This window comes from Poecilia mexicana, unplaced genomic scaffold (assembly GCF_051168715.1).
Source record: "Poecilia mexicana isolate PSO_F unplaced genomic scaffold, ASM5116871v1 scaffold_13, whole genome shotgun sequence".
In the NCBI taxonomy this organism is placed as follows: domain Eukaryota; kingdom Metazoa; phylum Chordata; class Actinopteri; order Cyprinodontiformes; family Poeciliidae; genus Poecilia; species Poecilia mexicana.
The window spans coordinates 27,771,573-27,795,100 of record NW_028263382.1 but is presented as its reverse complement, the minus strand read 5'-3'; the positions used below and the strand labels follow the sequence as shown (position 1 = coordinate 27,795,100).

Below are 23,528 nucleotides of genomic sequence, written 5' to 3'. Positions count from 1 at the left end.
GCACCGAGGTCCCCGTGCACCCAGTGCTCATGTCAATAATTAGCTTAGCTTGGACAGGAAAACCCTCAGCACTCCAGCCAGATTAGCATCTCCTCAACAGTTTGGCTTTTACTCCAATTTGCATCCCTGTGACCATTTATTTGGAGTTGACCATCTCTGACAGGCTGCTCTGTTTATGTTCTGCTAATGGGCTGAAAAATAAGAAGTGATGACCTAAAAAGTGCAATTCACTTTAAATGGTTAAGAAAAAAAGTTTTCCAGCAATTTAGAGTAAGGTTTTATTTTACCTAGAATCTGAATCAATCTCCAATTTTTTCATACCAATTTTAATATTTTTTTTTCCTCGCTTTCTTTTTTAAGAATAAAATTACAAATGTCAGAAAAATGTTCAAAAAGTGGCTTTTAATCCAGTTGTCCCTTCTGAGAGTAGTGTAGGAGCATTTTGTTTAATTAGAAGAATAAAGTCTTGGTATTAGCCGAATAAAGACACAATTTTACCAAAAGAACATCTTAAAATTATGTTTCATTGCGGGGAAAAAACTTGGATAATTAATTGTTGTTATTTTTTGTATTGGAGTTCTTATAAAATTACTACTTCATTTTACTAATCTTACAACTTTATATTGGTAATATTCAGACTTTATCGTCATATCACAAAACTACTCTAGTTTTATTACAACTATACTCTTGCAATATTCTGACTTTATTCTAGTAATTAAAATAAAAGGAAAAAAATTTTAGCCTGACTCTTATATTTTATCATAGAGTTGACCAGAATTCAAAGTCCAGATAAATAGAAGCTGTAAAACATGCTTGTCTAACAAGATGGTCGTCCTTGGGGATGCTGACATCACTCTGAACTATGGACACCTGTTAGTAAGGGAAAAAAAGTAATCTTCAAAAAAACAGATGTAATTGAATTTCTAAAATTAACTTATAGCCCATCCTTATATCAATGTGTTGTAATCCCAAAGGACTTTGTCTCATGGTTTGCTGACTGAAATGATGGTAATAAAGAAAATGTGGGTTAACATCAATGGAATCAATGATTTTGCTTTTTCGTAAACTAATGAACAGGAGCGGCTCATCAATTAGGTCATTGCTGATGTCTTTTCTTTCAGGCATTGTGCTAAAGTGCTGAAGTGTTTGAACAAACACTCTAAGGGGAAAGTAATTTATTCTGTTTTTATGCAATCGGAGAACACTGGAATCAAAACACAATGAGGAAAATTGCTCTTGTAGTAAATTATACCAACAACAATCATCAGATACATGTGATTTTTGGAGAAAACAGATTCAAAGGCAGAGAAGAAAAAAAAAAGAGCCCCACTTAAATGTCAGTTTATTTATCAATGTTTTTGGTGGTCCGGACTGGGACAAGGCAACACTATGCTCTGTACATCACAATGCACTGAACCAACCTGTTTCTATGATAACCTTTATTTTGGGTTATCAGGCAACAGACCTAAAAACTTTATTTAGGACCGTCAGAGTAAAGGGGCAACATAAAACCTTGATACCTGCTGGATGGTTCATTTGGTCTTTTTCTTTTCTGAATTTTTTTTTTCCGTTTCCTGCTTGCTATTATAGTTTGAGGAGCAAAGCATCTTGATGAATATGCCAATCACAAAATGAGCATCGGAAATAATATTTAAATATATTATTTTGACCTATATGCTATATAAAAAAGGACAGAGGACAGAGAGTCTTTGCCAAGAAGTTGCAACTGGAGTAAAATGGATCTTCAGCAACAGTAATGCTAGCGATCTCCAGACTGCTGTGGCTTTGCACATTTCAATTGTCTTCACTGGATCATATGACTCTTCATTTTGAGGATATGAAAGCTCAATGGCTCTTTCATACAAGCGGCCCCTTTCACTGACTTACATGCGAGTCACATGCCAGCAGTTTTTAATAAGCTACACACTACCGTTCAGACGTCCCATCCAACTGTTAGCGTTCACATTTTTTCCACGCTAAAATCCTAAGAGACATTCCAGTTTGCTGCAGGTTTAGCTCATTTTAAACGTTCAGTTCTGCTGGTTATGTCAGCACATGTACAGAGTTTATTAACCAGCAGACGTGCTTCTTTTGGAGCATTTCATCTCCCCCCTCTCCCCCCCATCTCCTCTTTGTAAGCCAACATCAGGGGGTACCCAGGAATATTGTTAAGCCCGGTGGTAGGGGAACCCACCAGCGACCCACTGTGTTTCTGTGTATTAACAGGAAGGTGATTCTGTGTTATTACATTACAGTCTTAAAAAGGCAAACACAATGAAATTAAATGAAACACAATTCAAATAAATAACATAAATAAGTCGAATCCTAAAGCCTGGCAGCCCGCCAGTCTTATAATACACTGGAGAAAGCCCTGAATATTCTTCTTACTTTATTTTGACTTCTCTAATGTGGTTATTTTCCACGGTTCTGTATTCGCCTTAACAGCACAATGCTCGTTCCACACATATACCCCTCCATTTGACCCGTTCCTTAACCGTTTCCGCCTATCTCTCTCTCTCACGCAATTCTTCTTCTTCCACACATCCATCCCTTCAGAGATAATTACTACAAGCTTTGTGAAGATCAACTTTTATTCAAACAGCTGAATAAGCTAGACCCCAGGCTGCTGACAGTCACTATTCAACTCCTGTCAAGTGAAACACTAAAGTAGCACATACTGCTTTAAATGCAGCATTACGAGAGACGCTAAAAAGATTGGTTATTTCTTTCTTATTACATCTGCTTTGGCGAACAGCACACATGGCTTGAATCCATCCTAATGCGCTTCAGTTTTATCGTCTCATCTCCAGGTGATTGTACATTTCGCACACATTTAAATCACTGAGAGTTAATGAGCCAACGTACAACTAAGATACAGACCTGCTTCATTGTAGTTGGCAGAGAGTTTGTCCAGCATTTCTCTGTCTAACGTCAGTATCTGCTGCTCCAGGATGGACGGATAGGAGGAGCCTCCTTTCTCCTTTTTTTCGTCCTTGTCTTTTTCTCGGTCTCGGTCTCGATCTCTCTCTCGTTCGTAGGTCAGTAGCTGCTGGCGCAGAGCCTCAGCCAGGTGGGTCTTAGCAAACTCAGCAGCAGCCTGAAAACGTGAGAGCACAGAGGAGAAATTAGATGGCTCCAGATAAAAAAAAATTACCATATTTTGGGGATTATAAGCCGCTACTTTTTTCTTATGCTTTGAACCATGCGGCTTATAGCTCTGTGCGGCTTTTCTGTGGATTTTTCTTCAACCACCAGGGGGCTCTTTAGCAGGAACTGAATCATTGGAAGTCAAAATTGAAAATCAAAGAAGAAAGTGCTAAATTTTCGTTTAGAACAAGCACATGCTAGTTCTAAGACGACAGAGAAATGTTCAAACTCATACGCCTCATCATGGAAACAACACAAAGAAGTTCATATGATGCAGCTTTTAAGTTGAAGGCTATCGATCTGGCAGTAAAGATCGATAGCCACTGCCTGTAAGCTCGGCGTGAACAAGTCCGTGGTTCGGCGATGGAGACGCAGGGCTGCGTCCTTAATAAATACAACATTCAGGATGCAGCCCTCTGCTGCCTCCTTGTGGAAAGCCGAGAGCGGCGGAGATACCAGCGGCTTATAGCCCGGTGAGGCTTATGTACGTTTCCAGTTTTTTTTTTTTTTTTTTTACTTTGTGGGTGCAGCTTATAGTGAGGTGTGCTCTACAGTCCGGGAAATACGGTAGGTTGCTTAACTACAAAACAAACAAACAAACAAAAAAACCACTGCAGGAAACCTATATTTCAGACATTTGCAGATATTCACAGTTTCCCACATAAGCCTGAGCCAATATCGGTATATCAACATTTCCAACTAATTTTTACATTTTCTAGCCCTGCTAAAGCTAATACCAAAGCTAAACTTTGGATGAAGCTCTCAGAAATTACAACACTTTTGACAATACGGGTACCTAGTAGCACTGCAAACATTTTATGAAAATGTTCAGATTTGATTATGACAGTCCACATTTTTCTGGCTTTCGTTTCTTTTTACTGTTAAATAACATCACCACTAATTTTCATGCGCTTTACATCTCAGCCTCTAAAGCTGTACACCAGCTGTGGGCGCCAGTTAGAGACCTTTGCATTTGTGATACTGCACAGACTCATACTGTGGTTCAGTACATTATGTGGTTGTGGTTGCATGTTCTTCCTCTGTGTGTCAATTCAAGTTTATTTGTAGAGCACATTTCAGCAACAAGGCAGTTCAAAGTGCTTTACACCATAAAAACAAAACACAGTAACCAGTTGTGAAACATGCATTTAACATTACATTTTGTCAAATGCAATCATCAAAATCATTAAGCAAATGTACATCAAATATTTTGGTTAATATTCCAGTAATTAATCAAAGCCAACTCTAAGCATTTGAGTTTTTAGCCTCGAGTTAAAGGAACTCAGTGTTTCAGCTGTTTTGCAGTTTTCTGGAAGTTTGTTTCAGACTAGAAAAAAACCCTACTGAAGTAAATACGTAACATTTACCACTGTTTTGGTGAAATACTGTGTCAGATAATCGTTACGAGGGTAGAAATCAAAGCTCAATGTCAAAAACACAGACATTTGCAAATGAAAACTGTCTTACTGCATCCACTATTTAACAAGAATTAAGCAGCACACACAAACATGTAACCTTTTCATCAATCTGGAGAATTTTACTCCTTGGTCAACATTAAGGTGCATGATGCAAACAAATGTCAGATTCGTAGAAAAACGCCAGTTGCTTAACACTTAAAACATGAAATGTGTCCACACTTCCTATAAATACCAGTCAGACAACTGAAAAAAGTTTAATCATTAAAAATCTGCAAGTGTGGAAATGCTCATTGCCCTTTATGATGACTTTAGGATGGAAACCAGGACAAAAACAAACTATAATGACAGAATTCCTAGAAGCTCATTAACGTTTCTGTATCTTTGGTATGGGACACACAGACACCGTTAGAAAAACATACAAATACACATGCATGAACAGTCTGCAGAAAGCTGGTCTAACAGCAGTAACCTTGATGTCCTTTCTGCCTCGCCGCAGCATATAAACAGAGATAAAGAAAGAAATGATCATCCCAGTCAAACACACACACACAGGCTCATGCTGTGGGATACAGCTGAGCTAGAGAAACCGTATCCTCACCTCTACCCATTTTTTTTTTTTTGCCAAGGATAACACTGAGGGAACCTTTTCTCACACAAACCCTTTGCATTTTGAGAGCAAATAACGCCCTAGTCCCCAAGCACAGGGACGACCAGGCAACACAAGGTCACCGCGCACGAATGTGAGATAATACACTGCAAACAAGCAACTGATCTATATCATCCAAAACCCATAGAGATCATATTTCACACCAAGAAAAGTCAAACACCTGGAGGAAAGAGAAAGCAAAAGGGGATGAGAAAAAGCAGTGAAGTATGCAGTTTCCAGGCAATGAGTCGAACGATTTTAGGTCGTTTGACAGAAAACTGCGGATAAACCCAAAGTTACAAGCTTGAACACTGTCCCCATTTAGCTTCGTCTCTAATCTAGACCTCCCTCTGCATCCTTCATCTGCACTTTTTTTGTGCTTTCATGGACTTAAATATCCCTGCCTACTTTGCTTTTTCTTACATATGCAAACAATTTATCTACCCCCTCGTTATATTTTGTCAGCACTTGTGATATTTTTTCTGTGCACACCATCAGTCTCCCTCTATCTTGCCTCATTTTTCATTTCCTACAGTCCCGTCAGTCTCCTTCCATGGTGAGGCTCAGCCTAAAATCACCACGGATCATTTCTGACTCCATTTGAACAACAATGAGTTGACATACTTTTCTGCTGTTGCTAGCAAGCAGGAAGCTGCACTCAACAAACTGGGTTCAGAGGTCAGAAATGAAGCTGGAAGTCTTGTTTGCTTCTTGTTTTATTGTCCCAATTACCAGGAACTACGACTGCTTTCCTCCCAGAATGACAGTGAAGATCCAAAATGCAGCTTTCTACTCAATTCATTAAAGGAGAAGGTCATGTAATCATACCTGGCCTTATACAACAAGTTATTGCACTCTCAATCTAATAAATGCTGTGCCACAAACTACCTTCAATAGTTTTTAGTTGACAGTGAGTCTTTTAACTAACTTTATTGCTGTTGAGGAGTACTGGCCCACTCTTACTCGAGTTTTGATCATGAAGTTTCCTCTTTTAGGGTCAGGCCGCAGCTTCTCAATCAGATTTAAGTCTACACTCTGAAACCTTCAACCTTCAAGTGATTTAGGGTGAATTCACACCAGCCATGTTCACACCGCTTTAATCTTGTTCGTTTGCCTAGAAAGTCCGGGTTGTTTGGGGAGGTATGAACTCTGATGTGGACCAAAAAAATGAAAAAAAAAAAAAAAAAAAAAAAAAAAACTCTGGTCTGCATAAAAACCTGGGTCTTTAGGTTTTCTGCCTTTTGTTTCTTTTTACTGTTAAACAACATCACCACTAATTTCCATGCACTTTAGCATCTCAACCTCAAACTATACACCAGCTGTGGGCGCACCCAACGGGATGTCAATGTGACTAAAGCACAGGGATTTGTGGGTAAATACAAACTAAGAAAATGCTCAAGGTTAGCAGGAGTAATGGCTTGTGGTACTTTACAAAGGCAAAAGGAAATCCTAAAACCGCTAAAAAAATAAGAAATAAAAATCTGACATTACTCCATTTCCGTTTACATTTCATGAAGAATGAGGCTGCGCTCAGTGTCTTCTTCGGAGGGTTTTGTGTCTTTAACTTCAGTGGTTCTTGGTGCAGCGCCACCACGGCCAATGGGGTAAACGGGTGTCTCAAAGGTTTGTCCGACATCAAAAGTTGTTTAATGACTGGAAACATTTGAGTCTTGTAAAAAACAAGAAACAAACAAAAAAAACAAGAAATCACCAAGGGTCACTCTCCATTCCTGTGACCTATTTTACAGAGTATCAATGTGGGTCTCAAACAGAAGGGAAGTCAAGTCCTGAATATCTGACCGCATACCCTGATGGCTAACTGGACCGGCCCATCTGATACCAGATTAGAAGATGAAAGGAAGGAAAGGTGGATGAGGGAGGGAGAGCACAGATGGATGGAGATGAAAACTGAAACAGAGAGATGAGGACTGGGATCAAGAGTGGTAAAAACACAGGGGAAACAAAATGTAGTGTTAGATTAGGAAAAGGGACGAGAGCACAGTGTAGGAATGTAGAGCATGAGAGGGTAGAGTTGGAGTAAATGGGATGAACAGGGCGAGCAGAGCTGACTGTCAGGAGGCAGGTATTAAAGTCGAGCAGCAGAGAAAAAACACAAACCGCTCGGCATCAAATTAATGATACGATCAGCCTAAGATATTGAAAAATGAATGTTGCGTGCACTTATGAGGAAGTCTTCACTCAGAAATGAAAGATATGAAGAATGTAGACAGAAACACTGGAGGTGCACCAAATGTAGATAAAGACGAGCAACACAAGGATCCACAATCCACATTTTATTTTCTGTGGACAGAATCATAAAAAGTTTTCTGAAAACAGAAAAAAAGATTCAAATCCTAATTGCTTTAAACCAAAGACATTGAAAAAAAATATCAATGACTAATCTTTGAAGAGTCAAAGCCCCTGTAAAATTTTAAATTATATCTCAGATGTTTCTATGTTCAGATATAGAAAACATGGAAAAAGAAACAGTAAACAGTTTTCACTTGCAGGCAAAGCAAGCAATTAAGCCTTAATGTTAAGGGACTGGAATCAAACATGCCAAGAATAAAACATTTCTTTGAAGATCCGTCCACGCTCCCGTCTATTACGGGTCTTCTGGGTTTGGTACCAAGGCTGATACACAACATTAGCTTCACACTAATGTTTTTAGATATTTCAAATGTTTAGCTTCACACTAATGTTTTTAGATATTTCAAATGTTTTTAGTGTAGCACCAAACTGGAAGCTGTGAATTGAACCCCAGATACCTGTTAGTGTCTACAAGCTTAAAAACCTCAACTAAATTATATATTTTTCATCCATTAAATAGCCTTCATCAATGTTTCTTAAAGTACCTAAAAATCCTTCTTGTCTTTCTTATGACGGTTTCATTTTTGCAACCAGGTACCCAAAACCTTGCCACGACTTTGATATAAAAGAGCAGAAGGAGAGTCTCCCATTCAGATTTAGCCATAAATCACAACACAGACTTCTTCTGTACAAGTCACACTGTGATATTTCATCATCCTGTGGTAATCCTGTTATGGTACTTTTCGACTTATTTTACTGTTGGGACGTTTTTAGACCACAACAGCATATCTTTTAGAGAAGGGTTTGTGTTTAGAGGCAAACCAGGGCAGCCCAGCACCAGCATTTCCTTCACAAAAACAAAACTTTTATCGTATCTGTTCAGTCAAAGGGAGAGAAAGTGAGCAGTAACACTTTATAATGAACCATCTGCACATGAGCAGAATGAGCTTTATGCTGCCACGGAGGCATCGTCTCTCTTCTCTCTGGTGGAGAGATTATTTTATGTGTACAGCTAAAAATAACAGCACAGCCACAGAGTTGGACTATTTTTTTTATTCCGATTGTTTATTACTCATTAATATGCATCCCAGCTACACACAGACTTGCTTCCTACTGTAGTTCCTCATTCAAGTTACTCAAAACATCACCTGAATCGCATAACAAACCTGTAAGCAGAACCACAATGCACGCACAATACTTCCTGCTGCGACGAGTCAACCTTTTCCCTTTCCATAATCTATCATGTTCCCAGACACGCTCGTCTGGTCAACATGGACCTGCATCTGTATGAGACAGTTCGACAGAAGTGGTCAGGCTTTCAAGACGTTTCTATTCATCATTTTGCCAGGCCAGCAGAAACATAGAAAACCATTTTCTCTTCAGAGTCAGAAAAATCTCCTCCTGCCCCTCGTGCTCTGCGCTGGAGTGAAGACTTGCTTTGGCAGACTATTTTCCGACAGATCAGGAAAAAAAGGAAAAAGAAGGGGAAGAGCCCGAGAGGAGAATAAAGGGCTTTCATTAGAAACACTCAAGCAGTTCATTAAAAGAAAAGATACTGCTTAATTTTTTAGATAAGTTAAAGATGAAGTGAAAGCAAGAGAAAGTTTGATGGACACTAATGAGCCTGATGAAATGGCAACAAAGTTTTTGGTTTTTTGTTGAATTTCCAGCTTTCAGTTTATTATTTAGGAGGAATAATAGGCAAAAAATGTTACATTGTGAATTAAAATCAGTTATTATATTTTAGTCTAAATCAAGGAACATTGAGAAGGAAAAAAAGAGAAGAAAATATTAGTAAAGCTGCGAATCAGAATTCAATATTATGCTTCCTGTGTGATGAGAGGCTTGGGGCAGATTGGATTGTTTGTGTGGCCTTGGACACACAGATTTTACAAAGGCACCCCAAAAAAAATAGTTTCATTCTTCCTGGGAAAATAGAACTTAAAAAAAAAAAAAATAATAAAAAAAGCCAAAACAAACATGCTGAGCACAGATGCTGTCCAAGAGGGAGGGGGAGAGAGATAGGGAAGGCGATGCTACGCTGAGCCTCACATCTCTTTTAGTGACCAACAAAGCTCAAAAACTTTCAAAAAATAAACCCCAGAGAGCATCATTCATATTCAAATATGCATCATGTCCCAGAGGCGGTATGTAATGGCCCACAGCATGCCGCCTCGCTGACGGCGTAAAAAGGACAGAAATGGTTTCTGTGAAGTGAATGAGGATTTCTAAGGCAAGACGTGAAGCCATAAAAATGAATGAGGGCTGGAAAGTTGAACAGAAATCCATTAAAAGTTCCAAGAAACGCTTCGGTGACTTCAGCCTTCAAAGAGGGAAAGAGAGATGTACATGAGGTAAAACTGTCTGCCTCAGCTTTTAGCTCAGTGATTATACAAGTGTGGCGACAGGTGTGATGAGAACATCTGGTAACCACGGTTACAGCTATCAAAGGTACCGACAGGCTCGACATCTGTCCCACCTCGGCAGATGTCTCATTTCAAGGCCCCTCAGACCCAGAGCGCTGCCTCAGAAGGTTGTTGACTCTGTCTGCTTCCTATAAAGCAGGTTTTACTACAAAGGTGACCGTCCTGCGACTCCAAGTCTTCTGGTCAAACACACACCCAGACAAACACACACCTTCACGCAAACAGTGACGACCAGGCCTATAAAAAATACGAAGAGAACTTTATCAGAGGCAATTCACATTCAGGGAGTGAGCAGACTCGTCGGCACACCTCTCCACTCGCCCCACACACACACACACACACACACACACACACACACACACACACACACACACACACACACCTCTGAGTAAAAGAGAGCCGTGTGTCCTTCCTTTGACCGCCAGATCCATTAGAAGAGGTGAAACTCATATTAAACCCAAACAGACTATTGGAAGGAGGCTGTCTGGGTAATCCATAGCGTAAAGAGCCCCCTGTCTGTGTCACTGACCTGGATATAGACTCTAATAGACTGATATTTAGTACACAGAAAGAGAACTAAGCAACCCATTCAGTCTGATGTTGTGTCAAACAAGATTAAAGGCGTAGTATTGTGTTTTCCAGCCACTTAGTATCATTTTATAGATCAATCAAGTAAGTACGTTGCGCTCAGTTGTTATAAAAATGCTGTACATTAAATATGACTTGAAAGAAACTTGACTTTGTAATGTAACGCCTCTGTCTCTTTAAAAAAAGTCCTGCTCTTTCCAACTTTCCACCTTCAGGAAATCATCACAACATTGTTGCTTTATTAACCCTTTAATAACGTTTTTTTTTTTTTTTTTTTACCAGCATTGCACTGAGAAGTAGCTCGTATGATGAGCTCAGCAGAGACGCGATTTGACTGCCCTTTGAAAACTCCTGAGGCAGGAAGTGAAACATAGATACACCTTTAATTGAATTGGATATTTGGAAAGTTTGGTCCTAAAGATATTTGAAAGCTTAGAAAAAGTCTACTGGTTTAAAGAAAATAGGCAGTGACCTCTTTTATATATACAATATATAAAATGGTTTCAAAAACACAGCTGAGTAGTTATGCATGCATTTTCATAGGAGGTTTCATTATATTGTGCACTGAAGAAATTGGGTGCCATGAGTTTCACTGTGGTTACATTTTCCTGAAATCAATGCAGTGATCTGAAATATCTTGCTGTAATTGACCTTTGATGGAGATATTTCATTATAAGAAAAAAAAAAACAGACAAATAATGAGCTAAAGATAAAATTACAAATGGATAAACTCTATAAGACTCATGGCAGTCGCCATATGATTTTTGTAACGTCACTGGTCGCATGTGTATTTAGAATCTGGTTTTCAGGAGGATAGATTTGATATCGATTAACCACCGATTTAAAACAAAAATACAAAACTCTGGCATATTATTCTGTAGGTGACCAACTATGTCTAAAGAGAATTTGACTGACAATAAAAAACGTCTTGCTAGCATCTTTAAACAGTAAATTAGAAATCCTTAAAGTTTTCTCCTCCACAACTATGTGTGTGCATATTTGTTTTCTGTCTAAACTAATAAAATCTCTCTAGTAAGCTGAAATACAACTTTGATGGTAATGGCAGATAATTTGGTTGGGGTTGAACTTCCCCAATGTTTTGCAAACAAGAGTTAATGTGCTTTAAGGCAGGTAGATCAGGTACAGATTTTACAGTAAATTATCTAAAATATATCTGACATCTCCTTCATGGCTTTTTGTAGAATCTACCAACATTATATCCCAGAACGCAACACCTTCAATTCCAGACACCGTTTTCCTCCTAAATTTGACAGCAACCCCTTTGCTCAAACACGCAAACAGCTGCCAGAGGGTGACTGTGGCTTCCATGACATGCGATGCCACCCACTAAGCAACGCGGCGCTTTCATGTTTTGGGAAAACTGCAGACACACAATGCAGACGTACAACAGCAGTGAATGCAAAGTGTTGTGCGGCGTGCAGCGAAGGTGTGAAGAGCTGCACTTCTGTGTGCCAGAAATAGAAGCTTTAATAACATCTGACTCGGTGCTTCACACATCGCAAACATATCTCACAGAAGAAAAGCGCAGCAATTAGCAGAACGACAGCTGACGTGAATCGGTAAAGCACGGTGGCAAAAAAACGGGATGGAGGTGAAAAATAAAAGCAGGACGTGAGGGGAAGGAAGCCACCGCAATAAAAATGTTTTATATGAGCAGTTTGGGTGAGAGAGAAAAAAGATTGTGGAACGAGGAAAATAAATGAAGAGAAAGAGAAAAAGAACAGAGAATCATTTCCGCCTTCGTTCTGCTTATGAATTTCTCGCATCTGTGGGAGTGATTAAAAAAAAAAAAAAAAAAACGTACACTGCTGCTTTGCATCAAAGGATGAGTTCTCTAATCTTCACTGAAGATTAAATAGTAGCATAAAACCACTTGGGAGCTTTTTTTTCTGGCCACCTCTGAGGAAAGGTTTTACAACAGATAATTAAAGGTGTTTACTGTCAACTATAAAATTACAGTAAAAAGTTGTGAATTCTGCAACACAGAGTGATCCGAGTACTTTCTCAGCCCACACTTTCAGCAAGTCTATTATTATCATAAACAACCACACAGCATCCCACGCCTTTACTTCTGCTGCAAGAAATCAAATAATGTTGTATAAACATCACTCATTCCCATTATGAAAGTGAGCAAATAAAAACATCATATGAGCTTCTTACTCCAAACGCATTTAAGACGGCTATAATCTGATAGGAGCTGGAAAAACGGAGGTAAAAGTAAATGGAGCAAAGTCACAAAGTTGCAGAATCAACTGCAGGGACGAATGTTTGGCTGTATTAATAGCTGGATGATATATTTATTTTGTACAAAGACAGAAAGACGGAGCTGTCCTTTAAAAAACTGCATCAGGTTGCAGCCGAAGTTCAGGTCATTAAGGCCACAAAAACCTAAGGAGACAAAAATTTAAATCAGATATTCAAGGCACAAATCAGTGGGAGACTTCACAAATGAATAAATAATGAACAGCTCTATGGTCCGAAGAGATAGAAAGAAATCTGAAAATGAAAAAGTTTCAGTTTGTGGCAAAGTATATAAAAATGAATAGATAACTTTTTGCAGGAACAATTTGAAGTTTTTGTAAAAGTATTAAAATCTCATCTCATTTTCGTGAACTCAATATTGTGCCTCATCACTTTCTTAGCTGTTGATTTGGTAAATCAAATAGTGACGCATGGGGTTGCTTCAAGGTTCCAATGCCGTCAGCTGTACTAAAACTATTTACCCAGAAGTGCATGATGCAGAACGATGACAGTAAGCAGCCTAATTATTGAACACCAGCAGTTTTTAGAAATGAACAGATGTAAGACAAGAAGACTGTTTCAGTTCAGGACCCTAAGGGTTTAGCTAAGCACTTCTCCAATAACCTTCACTTCATGGATGTCGGTGTACTACGGACGACAGCAGCGCTGTTATAAGTTGGTATTTATATTTTAATGAACGCTTAAGTTTTAGAGAGAAGAGAAGAGAAGAGAAGAGAAGAGAAGAGAAGAGAAGAGAAGAGAAGAGAAGAGAAGAGAAGAGAAGAGAAGAGAAGAGAAGAGAAGAGAAGAGACTCCTTTGACATCTATTAGAGCAGCGTTTATCTTACAGACCTCCAGTCCTACCTCTGGTCTATTTATACACACTCTGTAAGGTGTGTAGAGAATAATGCTGACATTTACTTGTCTTCATTTTCTCCTGCTTAGAGGGAATAGAAAGACCTGAGGGAGTTCATAGTCATGCAGTTCTCCATGCAGAGCTAGAAAGCCTCTTGTTCAATTAGTTGCTTATTTATGCTTAAAGGTAAAAAAATAAATAAATAAAAAATTAGCCGAATGTCTTTTCAAAGTTCTGAGCGAATAAAAAACAAACTATATTCATATCAGTATCAATGCATGCAACATTGGCATCACAAAGGAGCACTTTATTTGGTAGCATATCATATTTTATGTGCCGTTCACGCCAATATATTTGGCCCTTTGGGTAAGCTTTCATAGCCGTCGATGCTCACACTGGATGTACACTTTTAGAGGTCGGGTTTTATTTTTAATTTATTTATTTAAATTGGGGATTTTTGAGCGTTACTGGTTGCCATCAGCTGTATGTGTAGGGCTGCAGCTAACAATTTGTTAAGTTATCGATTATTCTATCAACGAGTAATCAGATCAAAACATTTGGCACATTCTGCAGAGTTCATTTATTTACGTAAGCTTATTTTATGCATTATTTAGAAAAACATAAAATGCAAATTTTTTTATTCAGTTCCATTTTATTGCTTTAAATGCAACAACACTGCATTCCTTTAGTGTAAGCTTGGTCTTTTGCAGCACAAAATTAATCTGCAGCTAAAATATTACATATGTGAACATCTCAATCCTTTCTACAACAATAACGTGAAGCAATAATCTGTTGACTATTATTTGGATTATTGGACTAATAATCGGACAGCAAATAGTTTGTTTTTTTTTAAACTGAATTTGAACCAGGTGAGACTTTTTTAGGAACGGAACAGAACAGCACGCTTCGGTCCGGTTCCACCCATACTGCAGCCCTGTTGTGTTTGCATATAACTGAACGTGGCATCGAAGCTGTACCAGACGTCATTATTTTTTAAACTAAATAGTTTCGATGTAGAGGCCAAAGCTTTTTCCTCAGAGATGCGGCAGAAAACTTTCTCTTTCCTCGTTGACCGATCTAGTTCATTCTGTGCTTGTTCATCAGGGAGTAAGTGGAGGAAAAAAATTACCTCATCATGGGACCAGGTAACAGCAGAATATTGAGAGGAATTCATCGCAAATTAAAAATAATAATAATAATAAAAATATTAAAAAGAGCACTCTTAACAAAATACAGTAATAACAGTTTAGTGAGAGCCAACTAGAACCGATAATCGGCTGACTCTAAACCAATCAGCTGCTGATTCTAAGCAGTCCTGGCCCGAATGGAACAATAGCTCTTGTGGTTCCAAGGAGCCAGGTGGAACCGGTCGGAAGTTCGAATGCAAACACGGTCGGCCCTACTTTGAACCTGTTCCGTTCCTTGCAGAGCGAAAACAGCTTAAATCTGCCACTTGAGGAGTTCTGGGTGGAACAAAGAAGGTTTTTCATCTAAATGGTATGTTTTGGAGTCTGTATACTATGGTTAGCGATTAACCGATTACTAAATAAATTGAGGATTATTTTAACAATCAACTATTAGATTAAAGTAAACAATTGTTTTAGCCCCAGCGATGTGCCTAGGTCCATTTCTGGAGGCAATAAATGAATTAGCATCACTGTGTTGCTGTAAAGCATCCTAAGGTTTGGTTGATAAAGGCTTTGTGAGTATAAATAATTAAAAGCGAGTCCCCAGGGAATCCGTTTGAGCTGAGCTGCAGAGGAAGTTGGCGCCATTAAAGATTTAGAGTAAACGATTTCATCCGCTCTCCTTTGGGAGCTGCCTCAGAAAGTGACAATATTAACGAGAGGAAAAGTGCACGTCGGTTCGTCAAGATGCACAATGTGCACCAAATTTACAGGTTCCAAATTAACCTTCAAAAGACTGGATTAATGTGAGGCATGTTTGGCCTAATGATGGGAACAGCTGGTTCTTATTCATCACCCAATCTGGTACCCCTTGTACACCAGTGTAGGGGTGGCTTTTCTCGGGCTTTCATCTCCTATTTTAATGTCACACTCTGAGCTTATTTTAGCAACTTGCTGGGAACAAACAGAATAATGCAACAGAGTCAGCGAGCCTGCATTAGGAGGAGCGGTGGGTGGGAGGGGGGGAGACGGAAAAGGCAAAGTTTCACAGACAGGAGTGAGTGTTATTTCTCCTTCTTTTGAATGTGGGGCACAAAAAGCCTAGAGGAGAAGAGCTAAGTAAATGTCAGCTACGCCTTTCCCTTCCCTCACTGACATGCCAACACACACCTCGATTTTACACCCACCCAAAAAGCTCATGTACTCCCAAGGCCTGTAATCTTCCACTGCGCCCACACACACAGACACACACTTGGAAATGTTCTTATTTGTATTCCTCCTATCTGGAGCCTGTGTTCTCTGGCAGACACTGATATATCAATTGCATAAATATTCATACACTTGTCAGGGTGGCGAGTCTCATCAGCCTCCTCTTTTTCTTGCAAATGTGATTGAAGAAGAAAACACAAACATGTCAGGTTATCCTAAAACAAGACTGATCTTACGTGCGATTGTAAATGCATTGCGGTGAATTAAAACGTTCATTTTCTTCAATGAAAATGTGATTTTTAGAACAGAGATGTCAGTCAGCTGAAAAGCATGCCCACGCGTCGTACAGAGAATTACTCAGGGTTTCTGTGGGTTTCACCACCTCAAATTAAATTAATTTAAAGACCACTATGAATGAAATTTAAGACCTGTATCACAAAAGAAATGTACAAAAGAGAAACATATATTTTATGTAGTAGTGGCAAGCTTCTTTGTCCACAATGCACAAAGCATCGTACAGGTTAGCAACAGAAGTGAGCCGGTGATGAAGAAGGTCATCCAGCCGACTAGCAATAAGTTTACCAATGATACACGCAAACAGCTAGCTAGCTAGCAAGGGTTAATTAGCAGCTAGTTAGTTGTAGCCTCAACCACCTGGAGTGACAGAACAAAATGTAGATGTCTGCATCTGCAAAAGTCTCATGAGTAGAATGAGCTATATAAAATATATGAAAGTAAATCTTGCCACGCTAAAATTTAAGACCTGTGATTAATGTATTTAAGGGAAACTTAAATAGCTTAACAGCTTAAATATGTGTCTTATCTTAGACACATAAGATTAAGTCTTTTAAGGATGGAGGCACCCTCTTACTACGTCAATGCATCTCAACATGGAGGCTACAGATTCTTGATTCCAAGCAGGTTTTAAGTTTGGCTGGAAAATTACGTCAGCATCTCTATAAAGCTCGTCAGCAGAGGGAAGCAGGAAGTGCTCTAAAACCCTCGTGGATGATACGGCTCCCCAAATGATCACTGACTGCAGAAACTTTCATCATCGCATCTGTTTTCTACTGAAATACAAAGCTGAAAAAAGCAGCTTAGACCACTGAGCAACAGTCCAAAAATATTTCTCTCTAAAAGCCTTTCTACCAGGTTTTCCTTCCACTTAATATTCCATTAATCGCTTTGATACATCAATCAGAACGGCAAGATTCTTTTATAATTTGGCTTTTTTTTTTTTTTTTAGCATATTAGGCTCACCCTACTTGTGGAATGCCATCAGTGACGGCCATCATATCATGTTTTTGGCTTAAACATCCTGTTTTCAATATTATCCCAATATTCTAATATGCAGTTTCCCTCAAAGCTTAAACAAATCAATGTGTGCTGAACGTTGAACAAAGTCTCACAGAGAGAAAAGAAGTGTGTTTTCTAGGCTGCCCTTCTGCAGCCAAGAATGTTTGCTACAAAGAGGCATCAAAGAATCTATAAATAATTAAAAAGACTGCAAATGAAACTCATTTCTCTTCAACTTCATTAAAGCGGGAGCACAAATCCCCTCACTGTTATTTCCTTGTAAGCCATTAAAGGTGCTGATGGGGGAGAGACAATTGAAGACCTTTGTCGCCGCGCATCAATCATCTCGACTCTCCAGCTTAGTCTCCTACGTCTTCACAGCTCATTGCTCCGATGCACCGTCTCTCCCACACACACTTTCGCTTCGCCCATTCAGACTCTGATCCGAAATGGCCATTTACATTTCTCTCAATTCACTGCGAAACTGTGCACATTTATTCACCAATTCCCCCATCAGTCACTCTTGGTAAAGCCTTGTTCTTCGCACTCTTTCCAGCTTTGATTGAAGGACTGATTAATATTTATGCGGTCGTCAAAGAAGAAAAAAGAAAAAAGAAAAAGGCAGAAGCTGAACTTACACACCTCTCACTGCTCGGCTCCTCCGTTCTTCGCATCGAGACATCCTCTGCTTTTATCAGAAAACAAAGTCGATAAATAGAGATGGAGTACAAAGAGTATTACTGCAGTTAGGCGCAGAAGGGGAAACAAAAAGAATAAGAGGTGAAAAGGTCAGATTTAAGACAGGAGAGTCTGACGAAAAGCAAACCAAAAGTTGTTTTTATCCAATCAACATGTTTCTTTTTCTCTAAATGATTCCAACGCTAGCAGATTTCACCTCCTGCTCGTTCACATTAACCAAAAATATTCTCCTGACACATGTTGCGTCACAAAGAGAAATCTAATTGGAATAAAGCAGCGTGTTAGCTTCAAATTAAAATTTAATTACCAACAAAGTACAGCTCTGACGTCCATAACTAATTAATCTAAACGGTTTTCTAATATGCATCAAAACTGTCCGATTTCAGTTTTGCGATATGCCAAGTTCTCTTATTTTATGGACTTTAACAACTACAGAAATAGACTGAAGGTTCTTCAATAAGCAGTCTATAATCCAACAGATTTAAATAATCCAGGAATTTTAAAATCTTTACATCAAAGCATTTTTTGCCAAACCTTGATCTGCGAGTGTTTTTTTTTTCCTCAAGCAATGTAATCTGAATTGGAGAACAAGTCTGAAAATAAAATATCAACATGTTTTATTATTGCATGTTTCCTGATAAAGGAAATGAAAGCAGTCTTTGTGTGATTTATTGTCTAAAATATCTTTATTTGCCGTGTGTCTAATTTTTGTCATTATGGACACAGTATAGAATAAAAACAGCAAGTTGTGCAAACAGGTTTGTTGCAATAAGCAATTCATAAATTCTTCAATTAATTAATCAATACGTTGCCTGAAAATAGTCTAAAAAACATTATCGTATATCACAATAACGTCTGGGATGATTTATCGTCCAGCAAAATTTGTTATCGTGACAAGCCTAATCACAAAAAACTACTTAGATACTCGAAAGTCTGTGCAATCTTAATGAAAATGCTTTAGCTTACAAAAAGTGGTAGCAACAAAACAAGGAGACGAGTGAGAAATATGAGGTAATCCCCATTCAACGACTTGCAATTATTTGTTTTCCTTTTATCGTGCAGCCGCAATAAAAAAGGCAGATAAAAATTGTTGCCGTCGTTTTCAAAGCCACACAAAACACCACACAGTTTCTTCCGGCATCCGGAGTCGACGGCTTCCTGGACTTCATTCATCCCTCCTCGTGTCCGTCCATTCACGGCCGCTCTCATCTCCATACAGCTGCCGTCCTTTGCAGTAGAGCCCCTTTCAGCTAAACAACAGCGCATCTATAAAAACCTTCAGCCTTACAGGGAACATATTTTTATCCCCATTTTTCATATCCAGATAATTACCGCACACGTATAGCGCGCAGAGAGGCAAAAAGCAGCAGGCTTTTTATTGGGACGCCCATAAATAAGGATGAATAAGGAGCAGAGCGACGGCTGGAGTTCTGACTTGTTTAGCAGGAGAAGCATGTGTGGAAGAACCTGATGTTGGCGTTTCACTGCGTGAAAGCTGCAGTCTGTTCGTATCATCACTTCCTCCCTCCAGCCCCGGCTTTCATTTATCATCGCTCTGCTCCCCTGATCATGCTCCATCACAGTCTAATTTCAGGGCTTCGAGATATATCCTCCTCCTCCTCGGCCTCGCCCACTTTATCTGGCAGTCATATTAGACACAGACGCTGGATTTAAAACTTCAATAACAAAGGGCCAGTCTCTTCATCTCAATTCGGACAGTCACAGATAAAATTGCACACCCCTAACAGATTTTCTTTAACAGAATTGCATACAAGCTTTCTTCTACAGTGTCTTACAAAACTATTTATGTCCTTTCAACTTTTTCATACCAAGTTAATATTGGGATGTCACGTGATGGACTACCACAAAGGAGTGCATGATTGTGAATTGGATGAAACGGGAACAAAGTTATGTTTTTAAAAACCAAAACAAAATTAAAAAAAAACGCTAAGGTGGTTTTATACTTGAACACAGAAGCGAAACTTTAGAAAGTGAAAAACGAAACAGGGAACATCACTAAACTCTGACATTTGGGAATGTTAAAGTTTTTCTTGCACCTACAGATGTTGACTTTATTTCAGTAAGCATCCGTCGTTAGCAGTAAGTTATGCAGCTTGCTCTGAACTGAATTACTTACCTGAAGCAACATCAAGCTGAATCATAACACTGGAATTGGAGAAAAATCAGCCGACGTCCAAATGGCTACATGTAGCGTCCAGCAGGCTCAAACTCCAAACATTATATGAAATGCAAGTTGGAGGAAGATGAAAGGGGATTTTCCAAACAGCAGACTATGCTGCATTCAGGTTCAGCTCGGACACTAGGATGTCAAAATATCAAAAACAACTCCAAAGTGATTTTCACTTTTTATATTCTCCTTACAAGCACAGTCTTTTTTAGAAATGTGTAAATATTAACATTAACTGTTTTCAAGTGGTTATGGTTGCATAATCTTTGTATCCATCCAGCTATCAGTACTACCTCTTCCTCTTTTCATTAAAAAAAAAAAACATAATAAAATATTAACTTCAAAAATCGGGGGGAAAAAAACCTAATCTATTTTTCTTGCTTGTTGTATATTGAAAACATACCAAACTGTGACTTTAAAACACAAATACTTACTGAACCGCCCTTCCCTGTCCCTTCTTTAAAAAAACTAAAAAAAAGAATCGCTTCCCCTCAGCATGATCCAGCCACCACTATGTTTATAAAACTTTCTTCCTGTCATTCTTTGATAAATGACAAACTGGTGAAGACCACAACTTCCATACAAAATGTCTTAAGAAGTTCTCTTTAAAAAATGCTAAGAGCTTCAGAGCCGGGACTGGTTTCTAACCCGGCTCTGCTCTGGAAGTATCCATCACTTCCTCCTTAACCTTTCTGTTGTGCTCCTTGGTAGGGCTGAAACGATTCCTCGAATGATTCGAGTACCTCGATTACTAAAATTCCTCGAGGAAAATTTACCTGCCTCGAAGCTTCGTTAATTTATGTTTTATTAGTTAGCGCACCGTGTTCCGGCCGGGACTTCATTTGCGTTGCGCGGAGCTCTCACTTCCGCCTCTGAGTTGTTGACAAAAGCTAAGTCTCAGCGGCATAAAGTCCAATCTTCAAGATTGGCCCGTGGGGATTTTATTGATTGATGATAATGCCCGACTTTTTTATCGTTTTTGGGGAACCAATAAGCATCCTTAAAATGACTGGGGGAATGCCTGGAGTACGGCAGCATTTCTCCTCCGGGGCTGCTGGTTGAAAGCGAACGGCGGGAAGAGCGCTGAGGTGAGCGGATAGCCTGAACAGGGCGGGCGGCTGAGTAGCTGATGCTTACCGTGTAAATGTAGCTTTACCGACGAACCGCACAATAAATTTCATATCCCGGTCTGAAGAAACGGGTGGCGGAGCGCATCGTACATGGCTGGTAGATGAGTTTCTGAGTGTGACCAGTGAAGGTGTCGTAAATATCCCGTATTGCTTCCCCCGTGTTCGTCCCCCGGTCTAACGGTTCGTCAGTCCGCTGGTCTATTTCCTCCCCTCCATCCCATCTTACGTTCGTTCATTCGCCCTCTCCTCCCACTCCAGGCGGCATTTCCCGTATTTTCAAACCCAAAGCGTGACAGGTTAGGTGGCAAGGTGAGTTTAATTAATCTATTAAACTCACTGAAGAAGAATACATAAACTAAAAGCTGGATTGTAGACATTTTTTATAAGCATATTTGTGAGCCTGCCTCTTTGTTATTACATTCAATATAATTTCAGATTTTTCTATAACTTTTCTTCTGGTTAACTTAGAAAGTGAGCTATTATTGTTACAGGTTAGTTTTCTAAACTACAAAAAAGCAACTGTTAGGGATGCTCAAATATGAAAAATTGGACTCATATTGATATCTGATAGTAACACCAGTATTATGCCAGATTTACCAATATTTCATTTTATAATTTTTTTTTATCCGATTACTCGATTAATCGTAAGAATAATCGATAGATTACTCGATTACTAAAATATTCGTTTACAACAGCCCTACTCCTTGGTCTCCATGATGCCGTTTGTTTGCTAATGATCTCTAACAAACCTGAACAGCTGGATTTATACCAAGATTAAATTACACCCAGATGGGCTCTGTTTACCAAATGAGTTCTCAAAGCAATTGGTTGCACTGAATTTTATTCAGGCGTGTCACAATAAAGGAGCCTGAATCCAAATGCTAATCCCTCTTTTCAGATGTTTATTTCCTCATTTTCCCTCCCACTTAATTCTGAATTACATCATTGAACTGTCAGATCCCAATAAAACTTGTGTGTGGTTGTAATATTCAAGAAGTATCTAAACTTTTTCAAGGCACTACATGCACTGCTTGTATTGATTAAAGAAAAAAAAACATCCAGTAAATCTGTGAATTTCCTGTTTGCATTGCAGAGTAAAACCTAAGCATATAGTAGCTGACAAACACACATTCATAAAAATCAATAGTAATCTTCTCCCTCTGCTGCTGTGGGTGTCCTCATAAAGCCTAATGCATGCATTACATTGTAAGCAGTAATGACCTCTGAAGCTGAACACGGAAAAGATTCAATGGACTCTGGATCTGCGGATTGTTTAAGTGCATGTAGAGGGGAGACTTCACAATGTGAGCGGGGAACACAAGGGTAGAAATGGAAGGAATTAGTATTAACCAATGAAGAGCATCTAAGAGCCCAGAGACGAGTAGATCTTGAACATCGGATTTCTTGGAATAATTGGGGAAGGAAAGAGGTTACCTATTCCCACGCGTGGGCACAGGAGATGAGAGCTAAAACCAAAGATGGCATGAGAAATAGAAATCTGATCCAACATCGCTGCGTCTTCCAAACATTAGTCTAATTCGGTCCAGGAAGGCAGACGAGGTATTAACCTAATCAGTTTTAGTCTCTGAAACTGATTGGCTTAAGAAGAACCCACGCATGTTCATCATGTTCATCTGAATTTATTTTGGAAGATATAACCTCTTCCCTCGGGTCAGATTAATTTAATAGGGAAAAAAAAAAAAAGCATACATATGATGAGCTTCTGACGACATATGCTTCTTCGTGATGGCTCAATATGCGAACACAGCCAAGTTCTCCATTCAGCACAACAAGAACAGGATGTGAAGCCAAAAACTGAAGCAAGTGCCCATTTCAAAACATTTACAAAAAAAACCCCAAAAAAACAATCACACATTGCCAAATGCAGCTCAAAACCAAAACAGCAACCATTAAGAGTTGGACACGATCAGTGATGTTAACATGGAGCGCTTCCAAAATCCCCTTTGCAGTTACATTCTGAATTAGCAACATTTGAGGGTGATTTCAGATCAAAGTCCTCATAATTAAAGTTGGCTCTTTGTTCCAGACTGTACATTTGCTGTCAAGCCTGTTCAGAGGCTGTGGGGTGATGGAGCCAGTGGGCATATGGCCACGCAGCTTTTAACGCAGCCCAGTTTCCACAGCAGGTGCAGAAACATCATGGCTCCGCTCTGGCCTAGTCAACGTTTCCAGCCTTAGACAACGCTCCTCCCTGAGGGGACGGTC

At 39.2% G+C, this 23,528-nt stretch overlaps 1 protein-coding gene across 2 annotated transcripts in view; it reads right to left on the bottom strand.

The window, feature by feature from the left end:
• ppm1lb (protein phosphatase, Mg2+/Mn2+ dependent, 1Lb) overlaps positions 1-23,528 on the bottom strand; it is a 51,696-nt gene that overhangs the window by 7,094 nt on the left and 21,074 nt on the right. For both annotated transcript variants that reach the window (XM_088011987.1, XM_014986938.2), the window contains one exon: positions 2,881-3,097. In XM_088011987.1, coding sequence (XP_087868113.1) covers positions 2,881-3,097 — 217 coding nt within the window. The remainder of the gene's footprint in view (positions 1-2,880; positions 3,098-23,528) is intronic.